A 23,553-nucleotide genomic window follows, 5' to 3' on the forward strand; every position below is an offset into this window, starting at 1 on the left:
CGAAATTTGGGAGGATTTGGATAAAAATATTAAGCTAATTTAAAACATGGGCTCGGCTCGAACTTGAACATTCAATGCCTGAGCTTAGCCCGACTCATTTTTAAGTTTATAATATTTTATTTTTATATATTAGGTAATTTATATCACATTAAAAATATAAACATATACTAAATAAATAATACTACTCTTGATGTAAACATTAAAATAATGTTAAAATGATTGTCTAAAAATTTTTAATAAATAAAAAATAAAAAAATATTAAATTAAAATAATATAAATATTTTTTAAAAATAATATGGACGAGTCTAAAATAGACTTGAGTTAATTTTTTTGCAAATATGGGCAGACTTGAGCAAAATTTTAAGCTCATATCTTAAGTTTGGTCAAGCTTGAGAAAACATAAAATATGTTAATATCATACTTAGACTCTACCCGACTTGAACCCAACCTGACCCATCCATGAACACCTCTACTCCTGAATATGGGCAAAAAAAAATATTATCAAATTTAGTTGAATTGTAATTAGGGTTGAAAATTCATTGAACTAAAACATTTTGGTCAAAATCTAATTCAAAGGTTCAACCCCTAATTTTAATTCAAAACAAAGTGTATCAAAGTCAAATTTCCCCTTTTTATCCATTGCTCACATGATTTTTGTTTCAATTTATTAAAAAAAGTTATTTTATGTTTTGTAGTGTTTGATTTTGAGTTTGGAGGTTCATATGCAATGTGGCCCACTAATCTCTACTCCTGAATATGGGCAAAAAAAAATATTATCAAATTTAGTTGAATTGTAATTAGGGTTGAAAATTCATTGAACTAAAACATTTTGGTCAAAATCTAATTCAAAGGTTCAACCCCTAATTTTAATTCAAAACAAAGTGTATCAAAGTCAAATTTCCCCTTTTTATCCATTGCTCACATGATTTTTGTTTCAATTTATTAAAAAAAGTTATTTTATGTTTTGTAGTGTTTGATTTTGAGTTTGGAGGTTCATATGCAATGTGGCCCACTAATAAATTTTGAATGAAAAAAATAAAATAATAATCAATGAACTCATGTATTTTTTTCTAGATCTTTGATATATTGGATTTAAGCAATATTTGGAATTAAGTCGGGTTAAAACCAATTTTTATTTTCAGAAATTTAGTCATCATGTTTTTTAAATTTTAAAATTTAAGTCCAACTGTTATTTTTTTGAGTTAAATTCATGTTCATTACAACATCATTTTTTTAATTACATAGCTACTGAGAATTTTTTAAATTTTAAAATACCAAACCAACAAAATGAACAAAAAAAAAATAGTTTGACCTGAATTTTGAAATTTGAAAAATAAAAGAACTAATTTTCTAGAAATAAAAGTACGTTGATTAAATTTTAAATTTTCCAAGAATGCAGGGACTTCTGGCATATTTTAACATTTTTAATAAATAAATATTATCATATAATACTAATATTATATACTAGAAAAGACTTTTTTTTTACGAAGTTACCACTTAATTTCAATCACAAATAGTACCCAACAAGGATTTACAATCAAAACAAAATCATTATGATGAACACACGGACTGAAGTCGTAATTTATCTTGAGTTCAAGGACTAAGACCAAAATAAACCAAACTATATTCCAGTTTAGGCTGCAATAAAATTGGACCCATGCGGACCCTTTAAAATTTATAAAATTCAATTTTAATTTATTTAAAAAATTTAAGATTACAAACTAATATAGTAAAAAATATATATTTTAATCCTATTAAAAAATATAATTTTATTTTCACCCTAAAATTATTTCAGGATTAATTCTTAATTTTCAAATATTTATTACAATAATAAGACATATCACACTTTTAAAAAAATACTATTTGAAAATAATATTATTAAAAAAACAGTCAAAACTCGAACAGTAAAACAAACGTGAATCTATCATAAATAAAAACAGATTATATTAAAAAATAGGAAAAAAAAAACTCATGATGGTATGTCATTATTACCATCTAACATGTCGATATCAGAATCCTAGGTTGTCACTTTTAAGGTTCTTTAAATTAAAAATAAATAAATAAATAAATTGAAGAATGAGAATGAGGCTGTCTCAATGAATCCATTCACACATTAACATGTTGCGGTTTCCGATAAATCTAAATTATTATCAATTGGGCACACATTCATTTAATTTTGTCTTTAAATAAAATATTATTTTTTAATATTAAATAAATCATTATACAACTATATAGTAACACATGTTTATAAGCAATATTTTTCAGTAAAATGGGTCTAGATTTTTTTTTGAGTTTTTTTTGTTTTAAAATATTTTTTAATGTTTAAATTGATTTATAGATATTGTAATGAAATAACGTAAAGAATGTAAGCTTGTAAGGAAAGAAGATAAGACAAAAAAGGTAAAAATATAACCGAGGCTCCTATATTAAGAGTTAAATTATAATTTTACTGGTAAATTAGTCGTTGTATGTTAGTTCAAAGAGCATATTGGTGCTTTTGATTAAAAATTTCATCCATTTGTATTGTTAAAAACTGACGTAGCTAATGGAATTACTAAAATGATACGTGGCACGTCATGTTGATGTATAAAGACCAATTTTTAACTGTCAAATGGATAGAATTTTTAACAAAATGATCAGTTTGCTCTTTGATTTAACATACAATGACTAATTTACCCATTTTTTGAATAGAGGGGGCAAAATGCAATCCGACTTCTATTTAAATAGCTAACTTAAGCTCATTTTAGACTCACCCATATTTTTTAAAAATATATATTTATATTATTTAAAAATATATTTAATGTTTACATTATAGTAGTATATAATCTATGTAAAATTACATAAAAAAAGGGGTTGGGCTAAACTCAGACCTTAAATGTTTAAGCCCGAGCTCAATCCATATTTTAAACGGGCCCTCATTTGTTTGCTTTTGACTTAATGTTTCATTCCTAAAATTCAAAGGGCTTAAATATCTATCTATCTATCTATATAGGTATGTTGGTTTTTATTACTTTGGTGAATAACATGGACTATCCTACATGCAAGAATTAGAACATCCTATTGCAATACACACATTCTATTCTGATTCAGACATTCAAGGATCAACTGTCTGCAAGCTTGAAATAAAAGAACAGTCGAAACCACGGGAGGGACGAGTCTTGAGTGTAGGCGGTCGCCGGTTTTACGACGATGGTTCGAGTATTGTTTCCTCACTGTTTCTACCCCAAGGCATGCAATTAAAACCATTTGCTGCTACATCATTGAACCATACCAGATGGCTATGGTTATATGCTGTGATTCTCCTACAGATATGTAGAATGGATTTTCTGAGCACTTTGCATGCAACCAAAAAACCAGACATCTATGTTCCATGCCTGGACTTCATTGATACATGTTCCAAGGATCTATATGCCCCTTTAACCATGTTGGGCTGGTCCATAATGTATAGAGTTTATGCCAAAGGAATACAAGAACAGCCCCAACGATAGTTTTAGTGAATTGGGTCCATTTTTGATGAATGGAGGACCAAATTGTCATTTTCATATATACACATAAAAATTGGATTATTATCGGATGAACCGATAGTTGAGTTAAAAAGTTGTCATGTGTTTTTTATTAATTTATTTATTTTTTAATATAATTTATTAACACTAAGTAATTTTTAATAGTGATAAAGTAACAATTAATCTTTGAGATTACATCACGTCATCACCTAAACAATTATATTTTATTTATAAAAATAATTAGGTAATAACATGACACAATTTCAGAACTTCAGAACAGTCTTTTTTTTTCTAGTTTTATAAATCAATAATAATTTACATTTTAATTAAAGAGGAACATAAATATCCTCTCAATTCCTCCTCCACAACTCAGATTATTTCACAATTTCACAAAACAAAAAGATTGTCACAGAAAGATCCCATAGTGGATAAGCATATTTATCCATAATTTCACTTGATTAAATATCTTTTATATATATATATATAAAAGTTATAAATTGCAACTGAAGTTACCATTTATTATTAGGGGTGTAGTTAGGGCGTTGGCAGTGGCCCCGGCCCCCTAACATTGAAAATTTTTTATGGGGACCCTTTAAAAATTTTAAAATTAGTAAATATAAAATTACACTTTGACCCCCTAAAAATGATAAATTTTGATTTAATTTTTTAAAAATTATAAAAATATAGACTATTAAAATATTTATAAAAATTAAAATTTGATTTCGACCCCTCTAACAAAAATTTCTACCTTCGCCCATTACATCAATAGAATTAATTTTAACTCTAAAATTATGATTTACTCTATCAGTAAATCATTTCATTATATATAAAATATAAATTTTGTATTAAAAAATTTACTTGTTTATGTTTTTTCTCCTTTAAATATTGTCTTAGCTATGCCAGCTAACCCGCATGGTGCCATTGTGTTATATATAGTACACATTCTATAGGAATTCAATACCAAATCCCTCTATAATTTAGCACATCTTGTGCGCCAAAGATCGTGCAGAAGATGGCTAGGATTCCTCTTCTCTTAGCTTCCAAATTCATCTTCTTATCCATTTTATCCTCCTCAGGCGTCATCCGATGCACCCGAGGCGAAAACAATGACGATCATGGCTTCATCCAGAGCCTTGACCGAGAGTCGATGGGCTTAAAAAAAGAAAAGCTAAGTCACTTTCGCATCTACTGGCACGACATTGTTAGTGGCCGCAATGCTACGTCGATACGAGTGGTTCGACCTTCTAACGCATCGGTAACAGGGTTCGGAATAATCAACATGATCGACAATCCATTAACCTTAGGGCCGAACCTAAGCTCGAAACTAGTGGGAAGAGCACAAGGGTTCTACGCACTCTCGTCACAAGAAGAAGTGGGATTGTTGATGTCGATGAACTTTGCTTTCACGGAAGGGAAATACAATGGTAGCACGATCACAGTGTTGGGGAGAAACCCAGTTTTCAACAAAGTGAGGGAAATGCGGGTGATCGGAGGCAGCGGACTTTTCCGATTCGCCCGAGGCTATGTTCAAGCAAGAACTAATACATTAAACTTGACAACCGGAGATGCCATTGTTGAATACACTTGTTATGTGATGCATTATTGAATGTGTGACCCATTTGCTTTGCATTATTATAAAGTTAAATTTGCTTTAATCATATTGTACTGCCCCACATTCAACTATATTATGTTGGTTTAGTTTATAATAAGTAAACTTTTTAATTGGTGGATTAGATTGATTTTTAATTAATTTAATTCATTTTAGGTTTTAAAAGATTTCGATTTTTTAATTTTTATTAAAATATCATGCCGACTAAAAAGTAGAAAAAAAAAGGAGTCTGTCAGACAACTGTGTGACCGTCTCAGCCAAGGTATTGGCTGAGAACGATCCTCTGCAGCTAAGCTGATCCAATATCGAACCATTCAGCCAATAATCACGCTCTGATCACACAGCTACCATTCATCAACCAGACTTGGAATCCTGTCTCCTTAGAGCTTAAGGATAAGGAGGTACGAGCCTATAGAACAGATCCTGTTCAAGTAAGGTCGTACCCTTGTATTTCCTGATTCTAACTTAAATACCATTTCATCTTAGTGTTTCTTACCCGATGTGGGATTTAATCAGCTACCGACAAAAACAGTCCGTGTTTCATCATCCTACACGTGTCTTCCACAATATCTTGCTGCCAATCAACAATTCTTAGTTTTTTTAGCCTTTAATTTAAAAAAAAAGAAATGCTTTCTTTTGTCTATCGGTTAAACTAACAAATTAATTTATTTGGAGAAAATAATATAGAAAGCAAATGTTATTTTCATGAAATTTAAGAAGGGAATTTTTTAATATATATTATTAAATTTTAGTAGTATTTTAGTATTAAATTTAGCTTTTAAATAATTTTTATTAAATTTAATAATTTTTTGGATTAATACTTATTTTCTAAGTTTGTAATTATATCATGTTATGCTATTTTTATATATTATTTAATTGATAAAACATAAAAATTAAATCTATAATAAAATATAATACTGTAATGTAAATATTAAAAAATGTTATGCTAGCTATATATAAAATTTTAATAAGTGAAAATTATAAAAATATTAAATATTAAATTTAGAAGAATATAAATATTTTTAAAAAATTAAAAATAATGGATGGGCTTAAAATGAGATTGGGTTAGTTATTTACAAATACGACGAGTTTGAATAAAATTTTAGGCTATATTTCAAACCAAGTCGAGCTTAAACAAGTATAAAGTATATTAACATTATGTTTAATCTCGATCTATCTTGGGCCATGAACACCTATAATGAAAAGATAATTCAGAAAGCTCGATTTCTCTTCTTCATCTTTTCTCTCCTTAAATTAATTTATTTTACTTTTTATTGATTCAATATATATATTTTGTATGCTTTCTCAACCTATAATGAACTAAACACTTTCTTTCTGTGATATTTATTGTGAACATTTCTAGGTTGAAATGCTTCTCTTATTACCTTATTTTTATAAAATTTAAGAAATTAGGTCTTTTTTTTATATTTATTAGTATAGGTTATTTTTTAAGAGAAAAAGTAGAGACACGTCCTACAGGATGCATTTTCACTAAAGATTAATAATTTAGTTCATTTAGTTAAATGGTTAAATGTTAGTATTTTTATCATTGAGTCCCGAGTTCAATTCCTCTCTTACTCACATTTGTATTTTTTATTTCATGTTGTTTTAATTTTTTTTATTTTTAATTAATATTTTTAATATATTAGTTCTTTTAGTTAGATGGTTAGATAATTACAATTTCATCCTAAAGTCCTAAGTTCAATTCCTTTTATAAGCATATATTTTATTATTTAGTAATTATAGACATTAATTAAAAAAAGCTTGAAATAACATGAAATAAAAAATACATATTAAAATGCTTATAAAAGGAATCAAACCCAAGTATAAGAATGAAATCATAGTAATCTAATTATCTAACAAAAAAAGCTCATGTAAAAAAAAAATGCAAATGCAAATAGGTGAAGAATCGAATCTGAGACTCGAGGACAAAAGTGCTAACATTCGACCATCTAATCAAAGGAGTTGAATTATCAATTTATAACAAAAACACGGTTTACATGATGCGTTTTTACATTTTCTCTCCAAAAACGGTATATACTGATAAATATATAAAAAAAAACCTAATCTCTTAAAATCTTAAAAAAAAGTGCATATATCAATAATTTAACCAAATAGGTATACTATGGAGGTGTCAATTGCTCTATTTACCTTTGAGTATTAGTCTTTAAAAAACCTTTATGCCTGATGCAAATCATGAGTTTCAAATTTATGATTGGTACTGCCATGCAGTACATTAATATTATCGAAAAACAATGTCGTAATCCATAATCCACATGTAAGCAAAGTATATAAGGAGACTAGAAAGGCCTTTTAGTAATGGCCATTAGTGTGGATTTTCTAGGTGAGGATGGAAGCCGCCAAGAGTCTAGAAAGGCTCCTTTCAGCACAATAGGCTGAAAACGATGTGTTGGAGAGAAAGAAGGGCTTAGAATGGTGTGTTTAAAATCTCGTGTATTAATATGATGGTTAGGATGTTTATCATTTCAAGTGTAGCTTGAATTTGAGTTACGCTAATCACATTATTGTTAAGATTTTATCTTTTTTTTTTATTATATAATTCATAAAAAAAATTCAAAATATCTAGAATACTCTAAGGTATAGAGCTATATAAAGTTATATAAAATATTTTAGAGACCAATATTGACTGTCCACTTACATTCATTATAACCATGGGATCGAAGGGCTTGGCTTATAAATAAGGAGACACCCCCCTTGTTTATAACTTAGCATCTTGAGTTACATAACACTCTTAACATTTTCTCATATTCGGGTTTTTTTTATAAAAATAATATTAAAAAATAATTAAATATAAAAAATGGTATGAGAAACATATTATTGTTTAACCGAGAATGGCTAAGTATTCCTTAACCTTTATTATTGTTTAATACATGTATTTATACTCAGCTATAGAAAATAAACTGCTACTAACTGAATGTTTAACAGCTTACTAACAGCTTGATCTTACTAACTGATTTCACACATAGGTGATGTACTCTAACATTCACCTGTTTTCTCAACTAGCAAGACCCAAAGAAGTTGTCGAAAACGAGCAAAATGTGATGTCGACAATTTGTGAGAATATCTGCAATTTGATTGCATGCTGGAACTTCACCGACAAGAAGAGAACCATTAGTTACTTTTTCCCGAACAAAGAATAAATTGAGTTCAACATGCTTAAATTTAGAATGCAAAACTGGATTAGCAGCCACTGCTACAGCACTTGAGTTGTCACACCAAATAGTGGGAACATCAGTAGATCAAAATTTCAATTCTTTCAATAATGAAACCAACCAAGTAACATCAGATGTTGCTGCAGCCAACCCTCTGTACTCAGCCTTGGCAGTGAAGCGAGACACAACCTGTTGTTTCTTAGAGCACCGTGAAACAAGATTGTCACCATAATAAACACAATAACCAGTAGTCGACCGTTGATTATCAAAGTCTAAGCCCCAATTAGCATCAACATATCCAACCAATGAGAGTATGTACAACTTTGGCATCCGCCAAACAACATCTGTCAAGGAGATCAAGAATATACTTATGTTGACACAGGTGAAGGCTCCCAATAGCCGACCGAGTGACATCAACTCCCAAGAAATATTGAAAAGCTCCCATGTCTTTAAGACAGGATTTAGTGTGTAACTGTTGTACAAATGCATCAATACCCTTAGGTGCGTCTCCCGCAATGGCGATATCATCCACCTACACTAACACATACATACTTGACTTATTAGTAATACGAACAAATAGTGAAGCATCATACTTTGAGAGAACAAAATTTAATGAGAGAAAGAAAAATTTTCAACTTATCAAACCATGCTCGTGGAGCTTGTCGTAACCCATACAACGCTTTCGTCAACTGGCACACAAAAGGTTCTCCATTCACAACATGTTGCACATATTTAGGAGATTGGCATGTATACTTCTTCAGTAAGGTCACCATTTAGAAATGCATTGTTAACATCAACTTGTTGCAACTGCCATTTCGTGGACACATCAATAGACAAAATAGTTCGAATGGTAACTGGTTTAACTACTGGATTAAATGTCTCTTTAAAATCACACTCCGACACCTGAGAGCACCCTTTACCACTAATCAAGCCTTACATCAAGCCACAGCCACTTACAAACAATTGCCTTTCTTCCAGGTGGCAAAGGAACTAACTCCCAGGTACAATTTTGAATCAACGCATCATACTCAGCCTGAGCTGCTAACCTCCATTCTTCATGAGCAAAGGCTTCATCAATGGTACGTGGTTCACACTCAACAATTTCAACAGCCAGGGCTTTGGGTTTAAAAATACCCGCTTTGGAACGTGTAATTAAAATTATAGTAATTAAAATTAAATAGCTTTAAAGATTTAAAAGAAGAAAATAATTTATATAGTAAAAAAACCAGAATTTATATGATAAAAATCATCTTAATGAAATAAAGTTTCACAAAAAAAAATTTATATAAAATTTAGTCAATATATTTATTGTAACAAAACAATTGTAATTTAAAATGCATTGAGATTTTCTTTTCTTTTATTAAATTTTAGTATTAAAAAAATTAATTAAAACGTGATAAAGAATAATAATAAAATTTTCTAAACTAAATAGTTTAATAACAATATTGTTTAACAATCACGTAAATAAAATTATTTATTAAGATTATTAAATAAAAATAACTCACATTTAGTATCTAGATATACAAATTAGTTACTCGTATTAAAAGGAAAATTGTATAAAATATTTTTAAAAATATATATATTTAGTTTATTTCACAATTTCGAGTGAAATATAAAATTTTCCCTAACAATGCTTATCTTATTCTTTAATTCATTATTTTCCTTTCTATTTTGCTTTTATTTATTTTCTATTTTGAAATAAACTTATTACTCGCTTGTCTTAGGTCCCCTTGTTAGAACAATTGACCATTACAAGAATTTAGCGACACACAACCTTGCCACGAATTTTTAGTCTCATGGCCTTGCCTAAACATTTCCCTAGTAAACTCACGCAATTCTCAAAAGATATATTGAGGAAGGTTGTAATATTCCATACTCGATTCGATCATTGGGTCCAAGTAATAAGATATTACATTCGTTATTGGAACAGTTACGATTAATTACATTTAGTTTTTACCATTAAACATTTATTTACGAATAATATAAACATATGATACGATGAACAATTATTTTCGATTCTAACATGAGTTTACGAAAATTCCAATGCTAACTCGAGATCAAATTATGACCAAATTGTAAAGATTTCAAAGTCTTGAGTTGAGGTCACAACTTTGAAGATTTCTTGTCACGACATGACCATCTGTTTCTAAATGGTACCAACATGCTTCACCTATAAAGCAATTTCATCACAATCATTCACCATTTTAACCGAATATGCCATTTCAATTGTTCATTCCTAAAATATCTCATTACATATATATATACATTACCAAAAATAATTCACTTATGACAATTACCATTCATTTTCCAAAATTGACATATACATTCACATATAAGTCTCAAATATGGCGACCTCTCGTACAATGCAACTAACTAGGTACCAAATTCAATATGTGAAAATCAACCATTTGGCCATTACACTTCCATCCGAACTACTTGACAAGAGAAAGCAATGACTTCGACCGCCATCTTTTGAAAATTTTATTAACATAAAGTGTTTAATTCAATTGCTGTCATGAGTTAACCGAACATTAACTCAATTAGAAAATAATTAAAAACCCATTCTATTTTTTTTTAAAAAATAAAAATATTATTATCAGAATATTTTTATTTTTATATTTTTATATAAAATCTATAAAAAAATTTAAATCGACAAATAATAGAATTTAAACATGGAATATCAACATCCCCAAATATTTAATTGTATCTTTCAATTCCATTCACAAAGCCTAACTTAGCTTTTTTTATTTGATCTCAATTATTGTTATCATCTTCCCATATACAGTCCATGGTCGGTTGAAGGTGGCAACTTCCCATTCCTTCACACCTTTGAAATCTATGAAAATTCTAACCCTCCAATTTTTTTTTATATTTTTTGAATTTTAAAATTCCATTCTCAAATTATAGTAATTAAATTCGATATATAAATTATTATTTTAATCTCTATTTTTTAATTTATTTATTTTAATTTTTCATATTTTTCGAACTTCAAAATTTTAATCTGATCGAAATAATAATCTTTAAATCCATCAAAAAAATAATACAATATTTTTAGTGATATATGAAAATAACAGGTTAACATAATTTTACATATGTAATAATATGTTTATTATATAAAATTTTTAAAAATATATAATTTAATTTAATAAATTTAACAGCTATTATTTAAAACAGTAATGAAATTTCAAAATTCAAAAAAATTCGAATATTATGCCTAATATAAAATATTAATAGATGTCACTGTCATCTTTAATCTTATTTTAATACATCTGTTTAATGTTTATCAATTTAAATGATTGTGTTTTTTCATACCGTGATTATACCTTCCATTTGTAAGTAATGGTGTTATGTTAATACCGATTGAGTCTTAATTTGATTAGCATGAGTATTATTACCAATACGAGAAGATGCGGGCTTGAGTGCGCTAAAGCGCATTATTCTTCTATTTATGGGTTGTGGAGAGGCTATGGGTAGTTCTAGGCATTGTGTAAAAAAGAACAGATATGATTAGAACTTATAATGAGATTATTAAAAAAAATGATGTTATGTTAATTTTATAAGTTAGTTCCATCAAACACCCTAAACTATGATTCTTATTCTAAATTGATCCTCAAACTTCAAAACATTCTAATTATATCCTTAAACTATTAATGTTATATCAATAAGGTTTTTCCATAACTAAAATCATTGATTTAACCGTTAAATAAGACCTCAGATATCATGTGACATAATTTAAAATTAAATTTTTAAAGAAAAGTAAATATTGTAAAATTGGATGTGAAAATCTTAGTTTTGTGGTTTTTGAAGTTTTTAGATAAATTATCGTTCACTCTCTCTCTCTCTTTTCAATTTTTAATTTTTTATTGATTCTGAGTAATTCAACTCTTATGCCAGGACTGATATATTAATAAAATCCTAATTCATGGATTTGGATTCAAGTAGAGAATGTTTTAATAATAAAAGAGAGAGAAGAAAGTGAAAAGAAATAAATTATATCTACTAATTCACAAACTCCCTAATATAGGGGGGTTAGCAGGGGCCCGACCCCCCAAAAATGGAAAAATGTCTATTTAAGTCCATTAAAAATTTATAAAAATTTAAATTAGTAAAGGTAAAATTGTACTTTGACCCTTTTAAAAATGATAAAAAATTGATTTAATCTTTTAAAAATTATAAAGATATAGATATTAAAATGGTGAAATTGCGTCTTTACTATCGTAAAATTATACAATTTAATTTCAACTCTCCTTAAAATATTTGCTAGTTTTACCCCTACCCTAACAATTAAAAAATATTTTAATAATTAAATCAACGATCAAACTAATCATTTAATTAATTTAATCATCGGTTTAATAAAAATAAAAAAAATTTAAATCAATTTAATCGATTTAACCGTTGGTTTCGCTACCCAATATTTTAAAAAGGAAAAAGGAAGTGAAAAGAAAAAAAATTCCATCCACTAACTCACACTCCTACATAAAAGAACACCTCCCCCCACCACCACTTTCTTTCCATCCAAACAAAACCAGTTGATTCTAGAGAAAATTCAACAGTGATTCCCTCTCATTTTCCTATATAACACCCTTCATTTCAACCCCAAACTTTTCCACCAACAATCAAACCCCATAAAACATATACATCCATGGCTAGAAACTACAACTATTCATCATATTCATTCATAGATCACTTATCTCCTCCACCTCTCCACTTATGTTTCTTCATCATAATCCTCTTCTTCGTACTGGGTTTATCATGGTACATCAATTACGAATCCAAGCTCGAAGATCTCACCATTCAGCTCAAGCTTTTCCTCTTGTTAGTCCCTGTGGTGTTGCTGCTTTTGGTTCACTGTTTATCGGCGGAGAGTCTTGATTTCGTTGTACCGTTTCCCGATCAAGATTCGCTTCACAGAGCCGGTGGATCGCCGTGGGGGGTGGCGCTTGTGTTGGTAGTGGTTATTTATATGATCTCTTATCAATCTTATTTTCATGAGCGTTGGTTTCCATTTGGTATTAAATGATGTGATCAGTTGGCCTTTTTATTCATATATATATATATATATATATATAAATTAGTAGCAAATTGATTTTTTTCTCTTAAATTTTTTGTCTATTTTTATTGATAAAAACTGATATGACTAACAAAATTATAAAAAAAATTTTAAAGTATTAATTGGTATAAAAAATTAAAGATTAAAGTGAAAAATCGATAGGAACTAAAGTTTATTACCGAAATACTATGCTAAAAATAAAGAAAAAAATCCTAATAATTGCTTGTTCTTCATTCTGGTAAAGAAGTAATGAAAAATTTTAAGTTTTGTTCGACAAAGAAGATAAAATTAATTAATTTAATTAATTGTAATGATTTTTTTTTACTTTTAGCACAACATAGAAGATTTAAGGGTTAAAACCCTGCGATCCTTCCTTGTAGATCTTCTTATTTTGTCATTATTTATTTCTTCAACAAGTGATGAGATTCGGGTCACACAATCTCTGACAAAAATAAAATTTTAAATTTTATAAGATGATAAAATTAATTAATTTTAATATTGTAGTAACAATTCAATTGACATTTAAATTTTAATACTGAACAGAAAAACAGACCTTTCGATAAGGGGATAAATAAGAATTTAATTTGAAAAAAAAATTAATGCTTTATTTTAGTTTCACTTTAACCTTTATTTTTTTTAACCCAAAGTAATACTTAAAAAATAATATTTTTTGGGTGACAAAAATAAAGCTGATTTAGAAGTTGTGGCATGTAAATCAACTGCCATTAGAAATTTGACACTTAGATGATTAAAATGAAAACACCTTAAAATTAGGTGATGGAATTACAAAGATTTTATTTTAATTGTCCGAAATGAAATTACCCAAAAATTAGATTATGACACTATTTTTTGTTAAATTATATGTAAATGAAAATAATTAAAATTATTTCTACAGTGCTACAACAATAATAAATGTTTTTTTTATTTGTGGAAATATTTTAGATATATTTGTTTAAATCTTTTTGAACAATCTTATTATAGGTTCGATCATATCTGTTCTTTTTGATACAATGTTTAAAATTGCCCATTGTCCCTCTTCAACCCATAAATAAGAAGGTAATGCACTTCAACGCAGTCGAGTCCATGCCCTTTTGCATTGGAAACAATAGTAATTTTCATATGATTTAATAAAAGATAGTCACATAGATAATGGTGAAATTGAATCAAAACAAAATTCGTGTATGATATTGCACATTGAATTAAAGTTCATAATTTTTATTTTTCCTTTTTTTATTTTTCTTATATGTAAAAGTGTCGAACAAGATCCACAAATGATGGGACGTAAAAGTAAAATAATCTTATAAGATATTTTGATTGGAGACCCAATATTATCGAATTCAAGAGGGATAAAATACCATTTAGCCCTTGAACTTGGTAATTTTTCTTACCATGGTCTTTAAAAATATTTTGGTTCATATTAGTCTTGAAATTTAGAAGAATTTTTCAATTTAGTCCTTAAATGTGGATTCCATTAAAGTATGACTACGTGACATCTAAAGTTGCACCATGTCATCCGAAAATGTTTTATTATTTTTTACATTTTGAAGTGTTCTTTATATTCTTTAGATTTTACATATATATTTTTAAAATTTTACATGTTATAATCTTAAAATACCATGTCATCACACTTTAATGGAATCCAAGTTCAATGATCAAATTGAAAAAAATTGTCAAATTCCGAGGCCAATTTGAACAAAAAAAGTTTTAAGGACCAAGTTGGAAAATATACCAAGTTCAAGCACTAAAAGTTGCTTTCTCTCTATTCAAAAGCATTCAAAGCGGCACCGTTTTACGTAGCCGAAAACGGGTACAATAAAAGGACATGATTATTGAATCAAAAGACTAAAGAAAAAAGAAACACAGATTCAAATGAAAGGCACCGAGATTCAAATGAAAAGCAGCAACAAAATCCAAAGCCAAACACAGTTAAAGAGCGAAAAGCCATTAAAGCCACCGTTTAGACCTGCAAAAGACGATACCAAGCCTCTTCTTCAAGACCCAGTAATCCTTTTTTCTTATAATCAATTTTCTTTTCTTTGTTTTTTTTTTAAAATGGCTTTTCTGTTTTTGGTTGAAAATATTTTGGGTTTAATTGTTTTACAGATACTGAGATCAGACCCCAATGAAACAGAGGAAGCTGTGCTGCGTTTGCCTCCTTTTCCTTCACTCAATTGAAATTTGATTTCCATGGATTTTGGCATTGTATTTGTAAGACTTAAAATTGCTGCTAATTGTGGTGTTTGTTTGTTTAATAGCGTTCGTAGATGAATGGGTTTTCGTGTTTCGATTCATTGGTGGAAACAACAAGTTGCAAGTTTAATCTTCAAATCCCATTCATTAGAAATTACAAAGTCTGAGAGTTTTGAAAAAAAAAAGGCCTGCTATAAGATTATCTTGATGGGTTGTTTTCTCATTGTTCTTTGTGTCTATTGTGTTTCCATTGGCTTCTTACCATTGAAGATTCAAGAACACTAGAAGCTCTCATACTTGGGTCTACCTATATATACAAGGTTAAATCCTGCTATTTGTGCTTACGAAAATTGTGGATTTAATATATGAATTAAATTCAAAACTTCTGTACTTTTTAAAATTTTAATCACAATGGGTTAACTCTTAAATTCATTGAGTTTTGTTATTATTAAATCTAATTTGTCAAATATATTATCACATGTTAAATTATTATTTTCATATTTTATTAACTAAAAATTCAATTAATGATCAACTTTTATCATCTTACATCAAGATTGAAATTTAATAATTCTAAGACTCTAAGGATTAATAATGATCAGATTAGAGTATGGATCAAATTTAAAACTATACACATAATATAATATTAATAATTAATTGAACTAAATGGATTTAATTATTACAGTCAACATTAAAATTTTAAAAAAATAAAAAAATTAAATTCATAAGTTTTACAATAATATGGAAAGAGGTAGAGCAAGATCACTAATGCTTTTTTGTAATTGGAAATATAGGAAATATATATTTTCAAAATAATTCCACAACATTGAAAAGAACATTTTAACTCCACATCATTACTTTATATCAAGAAAATATTACACATAAGTAATATTTAATAGGAGCAAAGGGTGTTAACACTTACACATTTTTAAAATACAAAAACTAGATTGCAACTTTTTTATAGTACAAGGGCTTGAGATATATTTAGACATCCCTAGTGTACTCCCCTCCTCTAAACATTTAACATGGAACATCGAGAGAAAGCAAATAACAGATAAAATTAGGGGAAAAAAACAAAATCCACCTTTTTATCCTTCAGAAAATTTGTCACCAATGACATGGATTTCATGATACAGTCCTTCCATAGCATAGACAAGAAAGATAGAGATTTTTTGCCCATTTTTCCTACACGATAACAAAATTCACATGAAAATATAATACATACATACATACATTTTCAAATCACCATATAGATTTAATCATACAAGGAATTAACATGTTAATACAGAGTATCAAGAAGTAATTCCAGTAAGGATAATAGGATTAGGTCGATGAGCAGTGATCACAATTCGGTTCTAAATGCCTACAGGCACTAGGAGTGATAACGATTCGGTTCTGATTGGGGTTTTGGACAAAATTTGTGGTTACCTCGTACCATTGTGGTTTAAGAAACCGAACAGAACTGAATTCCATCAATTCCGATCAATTGGAATCTGTTTTTGGCTTTTCGGTTTTCTTGCTCATCCCTAGTAGGCACTGGTTAAGGATTAATGATTACCATTTTAGCTTCTTTTCCATTTTTTTTAATTTAATGCATTACTTCTACTAAATTTAAGAAAAACATAAAGCATTAATTTACATTTTACTTTCCCTAAATCATTTTCATTTATGATATTAACTTCTCAAAATAGCAAGTTTTAGACGCATATAAAGTACACATTATAAAGAAGCAATAGAATTGTTACCTTAACATGTACGCTGGGAAACTGAGATGTGCGTAAAGTTTCTTGAGTTTCATCACCGGGTTTGCGCTTAGGGATGCTCAAGATTAGAGCAGCTTGATCCAAAGTTGCAGCTGTCGATGTGATTCTATAACCATTATCCCAACGTCTGTGGATTCCTTCACTAGGATAGAGAAAATCAAGTTCCACAACCTATAAAACAGGTCCAAAGGATGGAATGAATTCAAACTAAACAAGTTCAGGGCATTAATTTTGTGAACTCATGATGAGTTAAATACATTTATAGCTTTTTAATATATCTAATAAAATTAATGATATTAAGTTCCGTCTGAATAACTTTCTAGAAGTTATGGATAACCCTAACAATTGTTTTTTTTTTTACATCAGTCCCCAATTAAATGGACAATATTATTAACCTCCAAGTTAATATGTCAAACAAAGAAAGAAAACCATTGATCAATTATCAAATTGCTATGGAAAACCCAAATAATGTTAGTGCAACTGAGATGAAACCTGATCACTGAAGCCTGCATTGCGAGACATAACAACACCCCATCGGCTTACAGCAGTTGTCATCGAGGTGACATAAAAACCCTCTCTCCACTTTTTGTTTATCCACTTGAAGGGGAAAGAGTCACTTACCTTATAAGATTGTTGAGTGTATTGGGTACCTACACAAATTATCATGATTCAGAAATCTTGAGCTATGAAAGTAAATGAAAAAGGAAAAAAAGCAGCAGTTCTGCTTAGATATTGTTTGTCCGAAGGACAAACTTTGATAAAAACTAACATGTTCGTCCTTTAGGTTTCTTCATAAAGATGCATCTTTCTATTCTACCAAGAGTTGCTTCCATATAGAGTAATTCAGTTCTCATCCAATCAATCCCCTTGGTTTCTAGTAACTCCTAAGATTACAAGATTTAAATCAAAGGAGAAAAATGAACAAAAGAAACAAAGCTACAATTGAGAGTTGGAAGGAACATCTATGTCAAAGGAAAGATGTCACACCATCAACTAGATACTCGATATACCATATTCCCCTCCCAAACCCATCTAAAGTGCTTTTGATTTTAGCGTTCATTTATTCCATTAAAACCAAAATTTCATCAGACTTTTACACAAACCAGAATACAAACTGACCTTTGGACATAACAACAAGGGAACTTCCATTGTTTGAACCAGCAATAGAACTAATGTAATAGTTTTTCTCCCACTGATCCATGATCCACTCCTGTATATTCAGAAGAATAAGCCATTCCTTAATATAAATATTTTACTTAAGCAATCATAACAATATGCAATAGGTCACCTTGTGTAAGAAGGAAGGTGATAGCTCATAAACTTGGCTTGTAAAACCAGTCCCTGCATCCATGATCAATGCCCAAAGATTGGTACAAGATGCCACACAGCTTATTAGCAGACCATCTGCTATTCCTTTCTCCACATGTTGAGCCAACCTTGCATCTGCCACATTGTAATGATACCTAATTGCATGAAAACCAAACAGTGAAGTTGAAACATCAAACACAGAAGGCTAGTACATATGAACATTTTTTCCCTCATTGTCTACAGGCTGATCATACTCCAGCTAAAGCAAAAAATAAAATGGGCAAGAGGAGGACTAAAGAGGTGTTTGATAGAGGACCACTAAGAAGTATTTTCACCACATGGCAAAAGGTTCTTCAACCACAACTCAAAAGGAGACCAAACTAATTCAAATATATATACTTAAGATTCTACTGTATGTTGCATTTGCTGCTTTCCTTTTGCTTCAAATGTTATGAAAACGAGAAATGAGCTAATAATTACAATCTAAATTTCCTTTTGAAAGTGAAATTATTAATTTCGCAAATCATTTCTACTGTCTTTTAAAATAAAAAAGAAAATGAAGAGAAGAAAAGGTGCAGTGAAAATGAAGACTACTCCAAAATACCTCTGCTTCATTGGAAGTCTGGCATTGTAGACTGAAATCCACTGTGTAGCAGGAACACCAAGACGAACCTTCTTCTTGGGTTGATCATCATCTTCATCAATGTTCAACCTACCCCGCTTTTGGCCTACTTGATAAATAATCTACCAAAATTTCACAATTATCATTACTGAGTTTACAGATTTTCTAAAGAAAGTCCTAACTGGCAGATGACAGTGAGAGCATGGGGAATACTTGGCCCCCTACCCCCAAGATCTTTGAACCCCCTAGTATGAATGCATATTTACATTAAATACATTTAAATTGGCCACCAAAATATAATATTACTATTTTTATTTTTTATATATATTTTTCCTGCAACCAAATTTTATGCATTGACAAAAGGAGTTAAAAGACCGGTATTCTATATAATTATTATTTCAAAATAATATAAAATTATCACATGCGACATCCGTGACAACAAATACTAGACCACTAGTACATCTGAATACCTTTTGAGCACCATCTGTGTTTATTGGCCTTATAGCTGGATTTGGTCCTAACAAGCCCTCAAATAAAGATATTAGTGTGGAGTAGTTAGGCTCCTCATCAAATTTCATATTCACCACAATCTCAAGAAATTGTTTTAGTGCAGGAGGACAGAAGCAGCAAAGCATTTCAGGGGATGTAGCCATTTTCTTTTTGCAGACTAAGAACGATTTGTTGTCACCCTTGATTTAGAAAGCAAAACAGAATAAGAAAACAATACAGTTATAGATGATGAGGGCTAAAATGACTAATATGCAACTCACTATGATAATTATATCAGCCATACCTGATAGCCCTGCCACGGTAATCGACCTCGATGCAGGAATATGAGTGTGTATGCTAGAGACTCAAGATCATCTCTTCTGCTGGCAGTTCTTCCCAAATGTGCATGAGCACTAGCATATCGAACAGTTCCTCTGGTGAATACCAAAATTACAGAACACGATAGTGTTAGCAAAATAGTTGATCATACGCACCTATCTCCAACAAGACAAAAATTATACACACCTGAACATATCGGGACGTTGATCATAATCAACATGCAGCCCACTGCTGCTATCTTTCCACTTTGTTGCTGAGATGTCATGGTGCAGGCAAAACATAAGAAAAGAATCAAAATGGAAGAATTAAAGAGATACTGTAGGGATAAAGTGAAATTTACTTGCCTAATCCAAGGTCTACAAGAAATAATTTCTTCTCTTGTGGTGTAGATGGTTGACCAAGTAGAAAATTCTCAGGCTTAACATCCCCATGCACATAACTGGTATCACACAGGATCAACATTCAAAGAAAAAGTTGGTAGAAATCAAAAAAGAGAAAAGAGTTGAAAATTAAGAAAGATACTAATATTATAAATTTAAAGAGCTTGCAAGCCAACTAATATTCATACTAAAAATAATTAAGATCACCAACCCTTTGGAGTGCATCTTCTCTAATATTGATAGGGACTCAACTGCTATACATGCTACCATTTCTGCAGACATCCTGCATGTGAAATTGAGAACAAAAGTTTTAAATCAAAGACTAGTAGGCTTATTCCATCTTATCATCCATCAGTCTCAACGTCTACACAAAGGATTAGGAGATGCCTTATGTTCCATAAAACATGATAAAATTGGAAAGAAAAAAAAAAAACTTGCATAAAAATTCTTTTGCGGTGAAGGGTTAAGAAGAAAAGCCCAAACATGTATTGATTCTAAGGATTAGCTAAAGTTGTGTATGAGTGTTCATGGCCTTTTAGCATTGGGTTTTGGGTTTGTTAGAGGGTTGGATTAGTTTGTTATTCTTAAAATAGCCACCACCCCACTCCTCCCAAAAAACAGGTGAAGAGAGTAAACATAGTCCCCAACTGGCAACCACTAAATAACTTAGATAGCCCAAGCATGAACATATACTCTCAAGATATTTCTAGTGGAAAGAAGAAATGGTAAACAGTAAGGGAGTATTTTTGTTTCTTCGACCTGTCCACTGAACAAAACTAAAAACAATTGTAAATCTATCAAATAAGAATGAAGCAAATTTCACTTAATAAAGTGCTTCCTCTTATGTTGTCTCTCGTTTCTGAATAAGCAAACCATAAGAAAAAGGAAGCAGGGCAGGGATGGAGTGTTAACAAGGTAATAAGACATGTCACTCACGCTTGCCCTGAAGAATTCCAAACATCCCATAAGCTGGGCCCTAAAATGTCCATAACCTGAAAATACACAAGTATAAGTCAAGCTGGGATTTATGATACACAAATAGAAAACAAGCAGCAGATCATACCATCACATAATAGTCTCCTTGCTTCCCTTTGTAGTGTACTTTGGGAACTCCATGACTGCCACCAAGAGCACTGTTCACAACAATATCAACAGTGTCAGGTATAGTCATGACTTAGAAATGTTCCAAAGAAAAACTAGTAACGAGATAGATCCACCTACTTGTAAACTTGCCATTCATATGGAGGACCATAATTACATCCTTTGCTGTTTCTATGCTCAAATTTCAGAGCAACCTAAAAGATGGCAAGAATAGTAACAGAACTAATATTAATATAGATAATTATGATGATATGAAACTTCCTATAGGCTTGAGACAGTAAACGATGGTTTACCTCCATGGGAGCAGAACCGGTTCCACATTCATTTCCACCACTAACACGTCGTCCAACAAACACCTGACCAAATCCACCTTTACCTAGCTTTCTCTCTACTTTGTACACAGGAGATCCCCCAACATGAACCTTGCAAAAGTTAAAAAGGGAAATAAATCCAACTATCCTAACTGACTAAAAAAATGATATTATAATGATAGGACACAAAGATTACTGGAAAGAGTGTATTAGGAGAAGGTTTTCTCACTTTCTCCTTCTAACTTTTCACTCCTTCGATGGTAGAGAAATTAGAAGGCAGGGAAAATAGGTGGACCTTTAAAATCTCTCTCATTCCCTAAAAATTCAACCCTTCCACAGGTGGGAGGATAGCATTCACTAAACTAAAAAAAACCGATCACATCATTTACATGTTTACTCAATTCTTTTCCATCATCCCATTTTCCATCTATTGTACCAAAATGAATAATAATAAAATCAATTTCAGTGCCCTTTCCTTTCCCTCATTTTCCTTCCTTTCTAACAAATACAGTGTCGGGCAGACAACAAGGCTCGAAGTAATTGGCTCTCAACACTTAACACACAGACACACACGCATAGACAACTATCAATAAGAGTTAAAGGCAAAAAACTGCTAAATCGAAAATACAGTGGCTCGGAACCATAACAAGAACAACTATCAACAAGCAAGTACCAAACAAATACAACACATAAATAATGGACAAGCCAAAACCAGAAGCATATAACCATACCCTCTCTGGAAAAGGTGCAGTGTTCCCCTCCTCTTCCTGTCCAACAGCCCTGTTAGCACTCAACCCACCGCTGTCGTCCCCCATCCCACCTTCCTTCCCTTTATCAACTTCCACCAACTCCTTCCTCTCGATATCGCTCCCTCTCTCAGAAATCGAAATCACCTGTTGATTAAACTCACGATCCGCTCCACCGGTCGGGGCTACCACCCCCACCTGAACTTTATTCTCCTCCTTAAGTCTTTTCGCAGCCAACCTAGTCCTCGGCCTACCTACCTCTCCCTCAGCCGCACCTTTCCGACCTCGGTTGCTCCGCCTCGTCTGTTTTCCCCCTTGTTGCGGTTGAGCTAACGTGGCGCGACGTCTACTACTCCTTTTCGAAGCACAGGCATTTCGTAAACCCCATAAAATTGAAGCCAAACCCCAATAACCCAATCATTGTATAACTTCTTCAACAACACCAGCCATGTAGAAATTCAATAATTAAAAAAAAGGTTTGGGGAATTCACAACAAGAAATTGAAACGACTAATCAATTTTTGAAGGGACTTAAGGTTTAATTAGAGAGCGGAATCAAAAAACAGGAAGGATTTTTGAAGTAAATGAAGGGTTAGGGTTAGGGTTTGGGGAGGAAAATTGGAATTTTGGGAGGGGAGGGGGGATCAGAAAATAGCAACAATAAAGGGAAATGGGAAAATGAAGTAAAAGAGAGGCTTCCTTAGGCCGATAGCCAACTTACAGAACCAAAATTGATATGCGAATGAAATTAGAGTTGAGGTGGGCCCCATTTTACTCCACGTCATGTTTACTCCACGTCAGCATGTTTATTTTTATTTTTTTGACCTTTTCCCGCGTTGTAAAGAAAAGACGATGCCTTTCTAATTTTACAAGTGGAAAACTTAAGAAGGATTAACATATTGTTTGGTTGGTACCTAATTTCGATTTTAATGTTCAATTTGGAACTTGTGATTAGTTTCAATATTCAATTTTT

General features: G+C 30.7%; 3 protein-coding genes and 2 non-coding genes across 5 annotated transcripts; 3 read left to right on the forward strand and 2 right to left on the reverse strand.

Moving 5' to 3' along the window:
- Window positions 1-4,419: 4,419 nt before the first annotated feature.
- On the forward strand, window positions 4,420-5,236 carry LOC107938356 (dirigent protein 19). The gene has a single exon (XM_016871482.2). The coding sequence runs from the start codon at window positions 4,516-4,518 to the stop codon at window positions 5,107-5,109; it is 594 nt and encodes a 197-aa protein (XP_016726971.1). The 5' UTR covers window positions 4,420-4,515; the 3' UTR covers window positions 5,110-5,236.
- Window positions 5,237-5,338: 102 nt separating this feature from the next.
- Window positions 5,339-5,553, reverse strand: LOC121205484 (small nucleolar RNA U3). The gene has a single exon (XR_005900561.1). It is a non-coding gene; the product is annotated as a small nucleolar RNA U3 (small nucleolar RNA).
- A 7,197-nt stretch (window positions 5,554-12,750) lies between these two features.
- On the forward strand, window positions 12,751-13,324 carry LOC107938369 (uncharacterized). Its single transcript, XM_016871493.2, has one exon. The coding sequence runs from the start codon at window positions 12,928-12,930 to the stop codon at window positions 13,303-13,305; it is 378 nt and encodes a 125-aa protein (XP_016726982.1). The 5' UTR covers window positions 12,751-12,927; the 3' UTR covers window positions 13,306-13,324.
- A 1,664-nt stretch (window positions 13,325-14,988) lies between these two features.
- Window positions 14,989-15,953, forward strand: LOC107938366 (uncharacterized). The gene is made up of 2 exons (XR_005900020.1): window positions 14,989-15,336; window positions 15,439-15,953. It is a non-coding gene; the product is annotated as an uncharacterized protein (transcript).
- A 395-nt stretch (window positions 15,954-16,348) lies between these two features.
- LOC107938374 (casein kinase 1-like protein HD16) lies at window positions 16,349-23,294 on the reverse strand. Its single transcript, XM_041075530.1, has 16 exons — window positions 22,567-23,294; window positions 21,818-21,946; window positions 21,645-21,718; window positions 21,487-21,556; window positions 21,360-21,415; window positions 20,635-20,706; window positions 20,388-20,482; window positions 20,230-20,296; window positions 20,009-20,138; window positions 19,686-19,904; window positions 19,198-19,337; window positions 18,574-18,748; window positions 18,405-18,495; window positions 17,778-17,935; window positions 17,268-17,456; window positions 16,349-16,707 (listed from the first exon to the last, which is right to left on the reverse strand). Exons 1-16 carry the CDS (start codon window positions 22,648-22,650, stop codon window positions 16,648-16,650), a joined length of 1,809 nt encoding a protein of 602 aa, XP_040931464.1. The 5' UTR covers window positions 22,651-23,294; the 3' UTR covers window positions 16,349-16,647.
- Window positions 23,295-23,553: the final 259 nt, after the last annotated feature.

This window comes from Gossypium hirsutum, chromosome A08, assembly GCF_007990345.1.
Source record: "Gossypium hirsutum isolate 1008001.06 chromosome A08, Gossypium_hirsutum_v2.1, whole genome shotgun sequence".
Lineage (NCBI taxonomy): Eukaryota > Viridiplantae > Streptophyta > Magnoliopsida > Malvales > Malvaceae > Gossypium > Gossypium hirsutum.

What these genes read in the sequence shown, in the direction of transcription:
- LOC107938369 (XM_016871493.2), top strand. Translation starts at nt 12,928, where the DNA reads ATGGCTAGAAACTACAACTATTCATCATATTCATTCATAGATCACTTA.
- LOC107938374 (XM_041075530.1), bottom strand. Translation starts at nt 22,650, where the DNA reads ATGGGGGACGACAGCGGTGGGTTGAGTGCTAACAGGGCTGTTGGACAG. An exon ending in AAGGAGACTATTATGTGATG is followed by an intron (nt 21,416 to 21,486) that starts GTATGATCTGCT and finishes GTGTATTTTCAG; the next exon opens with GTTATGGACATTTTAGGGCC. An exon ending in ATGCAGGCTTCAGTGATCAG is followed by an intron (nt 17,457 to 17,777) that starts GTTTCATCTCAG and finishes CCTGTTTTATAG; the next exon opens with GTTGTGGAACTTGATTTTCT.
- LOC107938356 (XM_016871482.2), top strand. Translation starts at nt 4,516, where the DNA reads ATGGCTAGGATTCCTCTTCTCTTAGCTTCCAAATTCATCTTCTTATCC.